Raw genomic sequence first — 10,000 nt, 5'->3', positions numbered from 1 at the left:
AGTGAAACAAAACAAAAAAAAAGAATCAAAGTTAAGAGAAAAAAAGAGACGCACAAAATAAAATAACTAGCTGCCTAGCCCTCTCCCCCCCTCAAAAAAAAGGAAAACAAGTAAACATGATGGAGGAAAAAAAAAAAAAAAACGTGCGAGACAAAGAGAAAAAAAAAAGGCCCTTGCCTACACTAGCGCTTCCCGCAGGCGTCTCCCCCGCCCTTGCTAGGAAGAACAACTAGCTAAGCCTCCATTCGCCATTGTAAGCACGATTCTCATATCGGCCTCGCCACACCAAGCTGTGCTAGGAGGCAGCCGGCCGCAGCATCGCTCGAGCCAAGAGGCTGCTCGTCCCATACCACATCATCATGATATTGATATTTCCGTAGCGAAAAGCGCCTTAGGTCTCTCGCTCCTTACTATCATCATTATCTGTATTATTATTATTATTATTGTCATCGTTGTTGTTGTTGTTACTATCATTAAAATGCTGGTTATAACGTCTGATCATTATCATCAACTTTACCACCTTTCCAAATATCCAATATCAATAAAATCGTTCTTCTTAGAATCATTAATCCAAATCACCAAAAGCTTCGTGACTGCCATCAACACGAGCCTAATCAACAACATCCTCATGGTTCCAATCACCGTTATTAGCCATCACCTTCATTATCAACTTTGCCGCGCAACCTCTGCCGGAACGTGAAATAGCATTATCTTTGTCCTCTTGTTGCAAGCTGCAAGTTGCAAGTCGATTCATCTTTCCATTCGTTCGGTCGTTTTATGATCGTTGTGCCTGTCGTCCGGTCAATGGTCGTGCAGTTGTTAGGTCGATGGTTGTGCGGTCGTCTATTCTGAAGTACAGTCCGACAAGATGGTCGTACTGTTTAGCTATTGGTAGTTGTCCGGTCGTCCAGGCGAGTCAATGGTCGTGAAGTTTTGCTAATGGTAGTTATCCGGTCGTCCAGGTCAGTCAATGGTCGTACAGTTTAGGTAATGGTCGTATAGTCGTCCCACATTGATGTACAGTCGGTCGGCCAGTCGTTCAGTCGATAGTCATGCGGCACAGTCGGGGACCATTCAGTCGAACAGTCGATAAGTCATTCAGTGGGTGGTCGTACAGCCAGTCGTTTATTCGTTTAAGACAGAATAATAAGTTCGAAGTTATTTTCTTCCTTCTAAAGGTGTAATGACGTTGTGTGTGTGTGTGTGTGTGTGTGTGTGTGTGTGTGTGTGTGTGTGTGTGTGTGTGTGTGTGTGTGTGTGTGTGTGTGTGTGTGTGTGTGTGTGTCTTCCCCTGTATCGGAATCCAAGAGCGACCAAACAACGGGGAACAGGAAACAGACACAACCGACCACCTAGCATAGCCTATGCTCGTCGTAGGCTAACTCGACCGCGACTGGGAGTAGGGAGTATAGAGGAGTGTCGTAACAGGGAGTGGGTACAGCAACTCCCACTTTTTGTACGGCCTCCAATGCCCTCCTCCTGCTTCCCCTCCCCTTACCCCTCCCCCTACCACATCCCCACATCCCCAACACGCAGGCCAGGGGAGCTTCCCTTCGTCCCCTCACAAAAAACATAGTTCTCTGTGACATTAACATGTTGCTCCTTCAACACGCAAGTATGTCGCCCCCCCCCCACACACACACACACCCTCAACTTACACATGCGCGCGATCCCCCTCGTATCCCTGTGTGTATGTGCGTATATGTGTACTTGTGTGTGAAGTGTGTGTGTGTGTGTGTGTGTGTGTGTGTGTGTGTGTGTGTGTGTGTGTGTGTGTGTGTGTGTGTGTGTGTGTGTGTGAATAGTTATTTCACATACATGCACACTTCCCCTTCCACATACCGGTCATCGGAAAACAACATACCCGGGCATTATAGACCGCCTATCCCAACATTCCACACAGACACGTCATCCCCATCATCGTCGTCGTCATCACCATCATTTCCCCCATCATGGCCGCCGTCACCATAACCTTGGCGCGTCAGCAACGTCACCATCACCATCATCATCATCCTCTCCCCTTCCACTAACACACAACAGCGCCATGGCCCCTTGGCCCCCGCCGGCAGGTGAACTGTGATGATGATGGTGCCCGCATCCTGGCCTCCCCCCCCACCACCTCGCCCATCCCCCATCCTTCCACCGAACCCCCCTTCCCCTCTCCCTCCCTCGCCTCTCCGTCCCCCATACACCCCCTCCGTCTCCCTCCCTCGTGCCTCCTTCCACTATACCCCCTTCCCCTGTCCTCCCTCCTCCCTCCTCCCTCCCACCATAGTCCCTTCTCCTGCTTCCCACCCTCCCCTTCCTTACATCATATCCCCTTCCCCTCTCTCCCCCTCCCTCCTTCTATCACAAGCCCCTCCCCCTCTCCCCCCTCTCACCCTCTCCCACTTCCCTTAAACGTGGCTGCCTCGTTCGCTCACTTTACTTGCTCTTACTAGTTAAGGAATATGAGTGTGTGTGTGTGTGTGTGTGTGTGTTTTCTATACCCTCTACGTCTGTCTGTCTGTTTGTCTGTCTCTCTCTTTCCATGTTTCTGTCTCTCTGTCTGTCTCTCCCTCTTCCTCGCAACTACACTAAAGGAGAACAAACAAAAAACACACAACCAAGGAACACGTCTCCACCACAAAACCCAGCCGTATTTCCCCTTAACTAGGCCCAGTCACGACAAGCGAATTCCATAAGGACGCTATTCGCTTGCCTTTACTCTTTTTTTTCTTCTTCATTTCGGTCGAGCACATTTTTATTGAAGGGAAATTGGTAAGCTCATTATGAAATTCGTAGTCAATACATCCATATTGATTGGGATTTTAATCAACACACGCATACGCATACACACACATAGGCAGACACATAAACACGCACACAATAAACACACACAAAGTCCTTAAGTATCTTAAAAAAAATCTTTGAGAAAACCATAATAACTCCGATTACCATGATTATATTCTTCTGTGCTTCTCTTAAACAATTTTTGCAATTTTACTATTAAGCCCTTCGCATTTAAAAGACAATCTTCACATTTTATTTCAGGATTATTTCATCTTTCATCTTCCTTATCATCATCATTACTTCCAAAGCTGCTGAAAACCATCAGTATATATATTTTTTATCTATATTACTATCACTAATCGATGTTATTAACTTTATGAGTATCGTCTATATAATTATCACTTCATTATCATCATCATTATCGCTTTATCGCGCCGTTTTAATTAAAGCCTTTATTCACTCTTCGCTAAACGAACGTTGGGAATAAATGGTCATTAATTACGTGATCAGTTTCCATCACAGTAATCCAGTGAGGAAAGATGGAGAGGGAGGGAGAAGGAAGGAGAAGGAAAGGGGAAGGGAGAGTGAGAAGGAAAGAGTGAGCGTGGAGAAGGAAAGGGGAAGGGAGAGTGAGAACGAAAGAGTGGGCGTGCAGAAGGAAAGGGGAAGGGAGAGTGAGAATGAAAAAGTGAGCGTGAGATGGAAAGAGAGGGAGGGGAGGGACAAGGAAAGGAGGAGGGAGAGTGAGCGTGAGATGGAAAGAGAGGGAGAACAAGGAAAGGGGGAGGGAAAGTGAGACTGAGAGAGTGAGCGTGATTTGGAAAGAGAGGGAGAGAGAGGGGGGAGAGAACAAGGAAAGGGAGAGAAAGAGAGAGAGAGAGAGAGAGAGATTTGATTTGATTTTGATAAGTTTATTCGAGAGAGAAAGTGAGAGAGAGAGAGAGAGAGAGAGAGAGAGAGAGAGAGAGAGAGAGAGAGAGAGAGAGAGAGAGAGAGAGAGAGAGAGAGAGAGAGAGAGAGAGAGAGAGAGAGAGAGAGAGAGAGAGAGAGAGAGAGAGAGAGAGAGAGAGAGAGAGAGAGAGAGAGTGAGTGAGCGACAGAAGGGCAAGAGCGGAAAGTCCCGGCCTCCTCCCGCATCACTCACACTGAGCCTTTCTCATACACAGTCGCGAGAAAGGTTAGAATCACAGCCTTGGAATGGCCACACCCTCTTGCCTCCTGACCACGCCCTCGCGACCTCCTGGCCTTGTCGTAGGGCTTTCTGTGGCCTCTTACGTTGCATCTCGTCTGCAAGGTCGTCCTTCGAAAACCTCCTCTTATACAGCGGTGGGATGTTGAACGATAATTACGGGAAATTGTGTGTGAGCGATATATTGTACGCACAGACATACGCGGACACGCAAACATACATGCACAGCCATACGAGCGCACGCATACATCTATCTATCTGTCTGTCTGTCTGTCTGTCTACCTATATGTGCACATTGCACGAGTTTGGGTAATACAGGCTAACTAGTCTCTTATCTCGATCTCATATCCTGCATATCCTATCCTCACCCCCGGCCTTCTTTTCTTTTAGTTTTATTCTCTCTCTCTCTCTCTTTTTCCTCTATTTCTCCCTCCCCCCCCCCTCTCTCTCTCTCTCAATCTGTCCTTTTTCCGTTGCTTGAGTGATTTACAATAATTATTTGTTTCTCCCTTCCAAACCCCCATCCGCCTCCCTCTTTTTCCCCATCTCTTCCTCTTCCTCTCCCTACTCTCCTCCCTCTCTTCATCCCGCATAAAGCCTTTGAAAACACCCTTATACCCACATGAATGTTTCACCCTCTTTCCTCCTCGCGTCACGGTCTCTCTCTCTCTCTCTCTCTCTCTCTCTCTCTCTCTCTCTCACACACGCACGGACGCACGGACGCACGCACGCACGCACACACACACACACACACACACACGCACGGACGCACACACACACACACACACACACACACACACACACACACACACACACCTCCACCCCCTTCCCACAATAGCCCGCCCACTCACCCCCCGCCCCTCCCCATACGCGTCCACCAGGGCCTTCTCACGCCCACCATGATCCGTGGCGGCGACCACGTCCTTTTCTCGTTACTTCCTGGCAACACGGAGGAAACACGCGAGACAAGGGAATGTCGCTCGATGGAGGGGGGAGGGAGGGGTAGGAGTGGAGGGAGGGGGTGATGAATGAGAGAGGGAGGGAAAGAGAGAGAGAGAGAGAAAAGGAGGAAGAGAGGGAGAGAGGGAGGGAGGGAGGGAGGGAGGGGAGAGAGAGAGAGAGAGAGAGAGAGAGAGAGAGAGAGAGAGAGAGAGAGAGAGAGAGAGAGAGAGAGAGAGAGAGAGAGAGAGGGGGGGGGGGGAGAAATACAACAAAGGCAACAAAGCATCATGACAAAACCTGCACACCGGTAGCCTTTCGAGGAAAAACCAGGAGAGAGAACTGATCTGCTCTCACCTTCCCCTGCCTCCCCCAGTCTCCCTTGCTCGACCATCGCTACCCACCACCTTCTACCCTCTGTTCCTTTTTTTCCCTCTTCCTCTCAGTTTCATCCCTCTCCATCTCCTGATCTCTCTCTCTCTCTCTCTCTCTCTCTCTCTCTCTCTCTCTCTCTCTCTCTCTCTCTCTCCCTCTCCCTCTCCCTCTCCCTCTCCCTCTCCCTCTCCCTCTCCCTCTCCCTCTCCCTCTCCCTCTCCCTCTCCCTCTCCCTCTCCCTCCCTCTCCCTCTCCCTCTCCCTCTCCCTCTCACTTTCCTCTCTCCTTCCCTTTCCACCTCCTCCCTCGACTACCCCCTTCCCCCTCCCCTCTCCATCTTACCCTCTATTCTTCCCCCACCCCTCCCCTATTTCCACCCGCCCCCCCTCTCCCTCCACGTCTCTCCGTCGCTTGCATCGGCGACAGAACCCAAAGCGAGGGAAGAAGAGCCCAGTGCATGGCTGCTATAAATACGAGCTCGCGTCTCCGTACCCCTTGAGCCTTCGCGTCTCCTCGCCTCGCCTCGACTCGCCCCGGCCTTTGCAACTGTTCCCTCGCGCTGATCAACGAGCCATCGGGAGGGGGGCTAATGATTTTTTTTTTCATTTTTTTTTGGAAGGGGGATGTTACAGGTTTGTGGGTGGGATTGGATTAAGGGACGGAGGGACGGAGGGAGAAAGAGAGAGGATAGATAGAAAAAGAGAGAGGAGAGAGAGAGAGAGGAGGGAGAGAGAGAGAGAGAGAGAGAGAGAGAGAGAGAGAGAGAGAGAGAGAGAGAGAGAGAGAGAGAGAGAGGGGGGGGGGAGGCCTACACATCCAAGTGGGTCATAGGGAAAGGCGTTCTTAAGGTTGAGGAGGAGGAGGAAAGGGGGAAGGGGGGGGGGTTGAACCCGCATAGATCAAGCATAAAATTGCACACAACATGTTTCGTATTTGGGACTTGTCATCTAAACCCAGGCTCCCAGATGCGGGCGGGGGTGGGTGGAGGAGGGTTGGGGTGGGTGGAGGTGGGTGGGGGTTCAAAGTAGGCCGACAAGATTATTGAAAAGTAAAAGTAATGCTAATTAACCTATGTGTATGTTAGACCTCGCATCGCCAGCTTTCGTGTGACGCGCATGTGTAAGGAGGTGAGTGTGTGTGTGTGTGTGTGTGTGTGTGTGTGTGTGTGTGTGTGTGTGTGTGTGTGTGTGTGTGTGTGTGTGTGTGTGTGTGTGTGTGTGTGTGTGTGCGCGTGTGCGTGTTTGTCTGTTAGCATACCCGCATGCGTGCAAGACTGTGTGTATACTACGCACGCGTGTGCATGTTCACCTGCGTGAATGAATATATATATCAAATATCAAAAATATGCGAACAAATAAAACAATAATCGCAAAAAGATGTATTTACCAGGGGACACTTCCACCACATTTCAACACATAACAGAAACACAAATCCTAATTAATCAGGCATTAATGAGTCAATGCACAACCACATACCTCTGTGTCGCTCTCTCTCACACGCCTTACATTCCTATAGACTGACCATTCGACCACTGAATCAACAAGGTCAATTTCGCGGTTAAATATATTCCCAAAAACATTCAGAGCGCATGATTGAGGTAACCCCCTCCCACCCCAACCCCCACCCCCACCCTTCTCCTCCATGACCTCCCGCTCCACCATTCCCTCCGTATTCATTAAACTTCCCCCTCCTTTCCCCACATACCACCACAACTTCACTATCCTCGTTTCCGTTGTTCGGTACGAAGTTTTACACAATACATGACCTTCCGACTGCAATTTCAACCGAATGCAAGTACTTTTACCTACGCTGGAGAATTCGACGTACGCCAGGCAGCGCCGTCTTGTATCTCACTGTCACTAAGTTCTGCGCCCAAGGTGGAATTTCCTTTCGATTAACGTATATTTTCTCCCTGACTTTGCCAACCATATTATTCTGGAACTTGCTTCGACAGAATAAAACAGCCGTTGAATCATCACTCGGCAAAATCGGGTCATCTTATGTTGTCAAGGTGTACGAGAAGAGCGTGCCGGAGCTCCGGCAGCACGCGTTGTAAACAAAGCGAAATGTAACCTGTGCTGGCCGCCGCCGCTCGCCGTGGCCAACACACGCGAAATATTTAAACCCGACGCATGCTTCCCACTTCTGCTTAATTATTTATTCCTACACCTCCACCTCCTCCTCTCTGCCACATGTAACATCCTCGCGACAGCTAGACCCAGCAGGCCTCTCGCCACTCTGTGCAAAGGGGGAGTAAGGCGCGGTGGTAGAGCCGATAAAAATGAGAGGTAAGTGTAGAGCGGCATCTTGGCCAACCTTGGAGGGAGGAACACACGTATTAGCCGCCGTCGTGCAGGAGTGTTTGTTCCCTTCGCCTACCTGGCCTCGGTCTCTTTCTTCTCTCCTCTATCTCGCGTCTCTTCTAGCTTGTTTCTAGGCTACTTTGTTCCTACCAGCGCCACTGCCAAGCAAGCAGCTGCGTGTGAGTTATGATTCGTTTACACTACACACAAAAAATGGAAGGCCATAAACCGCGGTTCTGTATCACTATCAAGATTTGAAACCTCCACCTTGCCAAGGTAATAAAAAGGGGAGACCTTTATATAAACAATAAAAAAGCGAAACGGCCTTTATAATCCCTCCTCTGACATCACCAACACCTGCCTCCACCCCGTTAATTTATAAGACAAGATATGACATCATGCACCAAATTTACAATCAAAATCATACGTTTTACATCCTTCCCCTTAACCACTGCCGACAGTCATGCTGGCAAAAGAACAAAACTGTTCCCCCAATCAGCATTTCCTGAGCTGCTGCTGCTGTCTTTGTCTCTCAACTTTGTTCGTCAATCAGGGTAGAGTTTGCCTGTCTGTCTGTCTGTCTGTCTGTGTACGGCATTCTTCTCCCTTCCTGCCTCTCGATTATTTTCGTCCCTTCTCACGTAGGACTATGAAATGGAACTTTCTTTTTTTCTTGTAGGGTCGGCATAGGAGAAACAAAATTAATATGCACTGTATTACTCTCACTGTATGGTGTTATCTCTAACCCATATGTTGTTGTCAAAACTAAATTGGAGGGTATTCATTTCTCTGTGACATCTACGGGCTCTACGTTATCCATTCCCCTTTCTATTGTTCAGGTCTTGGCGTTACTTTGTTATTCATCTAATAAGGATTAGTATAGGGTGTTCAGGAGGGCAGGATTTGATGGTTTTATAGCTTGAAACACAACACTTGCCATTGTCAATAAAGCACTAAGTAACACTGGTATATGGACGGTTAATTTTTGATGAATACACCTTATGGTAATAAAATAAAATGTTGATTAATTGTATACATCTAGTAACATCTACTTACCGGTATGTACACTAGCATGATATGTCCTGGTACACAGTAAACAGTTCCTCTTTTACGATAACTTCATTGGGTCTTCAAAATCACAATATACTCCAGCTGTTCTAATACCAAGACTCGTTGATATTTTCTGTTGTCAAGTTTCTTCGTCGTGTTACTTAACTAAAAAAAAGGGATTGCCCCCAGAAAAAAAACATATTTTCTTGTTTTCTTCTCTTGATCTCTCTCTTTTCCCTTGACACACACAAACACACTTCTATCTATGTAAAGAGTGATCTCTGTTTTAGCTCGGTACCAAACACCGCCTTTTTCCCATGGATGAAATATAACATACTACTATATATATATTTTTGAATAGGTCCTTTCGAGGTTCCTGTATGGGGTTTTGTTGGGGGCTTATTGGCACATCACTATGAAAACATTTCCCAAGGAACGACGTCACGAGGTTTGGTTGGCACCCTTAGCAGAAATCAGTTCCGTTGTTGGGCCCCCCTATCCGCCTGTGTAGGCCCGCCTCCTGCTGTTTCCGCTTCTGAGGGAGAACCATTATTCGCCCATCTTTCTCCCCAACAGTTTTGGCTAGCAGGAAAGCAAGAGAGGTTGTGGAGGAGGAGGAGGAGGAGGGGGGGAATAGCGGTGACGGAGCAGGCGCGATAGACTCCCTCCCTTCCGCGGTTCGTCTCCCACTAAACCTCGCGCGCAACACACCCGTATTGACTCCGCTCGAGGCGCCGCTGCCACATCGCCTCGCACCCACCTCTCCACAACATTTGCTATTATGAGCCCATTTTGACATGTCGGAGGTCCTTGCGAGTTAACGAGGCCTATGACTCGAATGGGGAGAGGGTATCCTTCATCGGACGAGACCAAGGAGCCGTTGGATACACCGTAGGCCTAATTGCCCACGCTTCCTAGTGAAATCAATAGAAGTGCGAGAGTAGGAAGTTTGGCAACGCCGCAAGACGAGTCGATGGCACCTAGAGGCACTGTCCCACGCTCGCGCCAAACAAACAAAGAATAAATAACAAGACTATTAAACAATGGAAACATTACGATTCAGTGAGACTGTAAAAGCCCAAGACAATACTGACCGTCACTCTAAATAAACCTAAACTAAAAGCCTAGGCCATTTGTAGCATATATCATAATTATAAGAAAAGTATGCCTACAACAACAAGATTTGAGTACTTTCGCATGTAAATATTTACTCCTCGAAACACCGAAAGAGCCAAGAAAAACAATATTCTTCGGACAGGGGAAACAGCGACCTTGAATATCAATAAAGAAGGTCAAGATGTACATAAATGTGGGAATGCCTCCTACCACGACCACACGTACGAACGCACACGCAAAGCAAAACTCAAGTTGT

The 10,000-nt window shown here is 48.2% G+C and overlaps 1 protein-coding gene across 14 annotated transcripts in view; it reads right to left on the bottom strand.

Moving 5' to 3' along the window:
- The window catches only part of LOC122249949 (uncharacterized), a 116,248-nt gene that overhangs the window by 63,482 nt on the left and 42,766 nt on the right, over positions 1 to 10,000 (bottom strand). For 3 of the 14 annotated variants that reach the window (XM_086531672.1, XM_086531679.1, XM_086531671.1), the window contains exon 1: positions 8,635 to 10,000. This exon is cut by the window's right edge and continues 162 nt beyond it. The exons of 8 other annotated variants lie outside the window; for them this stretch is intronic. In XM_086531672.1, coding sequence (XP_086387798.1) covers positions 8,635 to 8,652 — 18 coding nt within the window. In that variant the 5' untranslated portion in view covers positions 8,653 to 10,000. The remainder of the gene's footprint in view (positions 1 to 8,634) is intronic. 3 more of the 14 variants (XR_015190592.1, XM_086531680.1, XM_086531673.1) reach the window with 3 other exon arrangements.

Source organism: Penaeus japonicus, unplaced genomic scaffold, assembly GCF_977035675.1.
Source record: "Penaeus japonicus unplaced genomic scaffold, GWHDUDI00000001_assembly GWHDUDI00000036, whole genome shotgun sequence".
NCBI lineage: Eukaryota > Metazoa > Arthropoda > Malacostraca > Decapoda > Penaeidae > Penaeus > Penaeus japonicus.
Note: the sequence above shows the minus strand (reverse complement) of the source record. Positions and strands in the feature narration are given on the sequence as shown.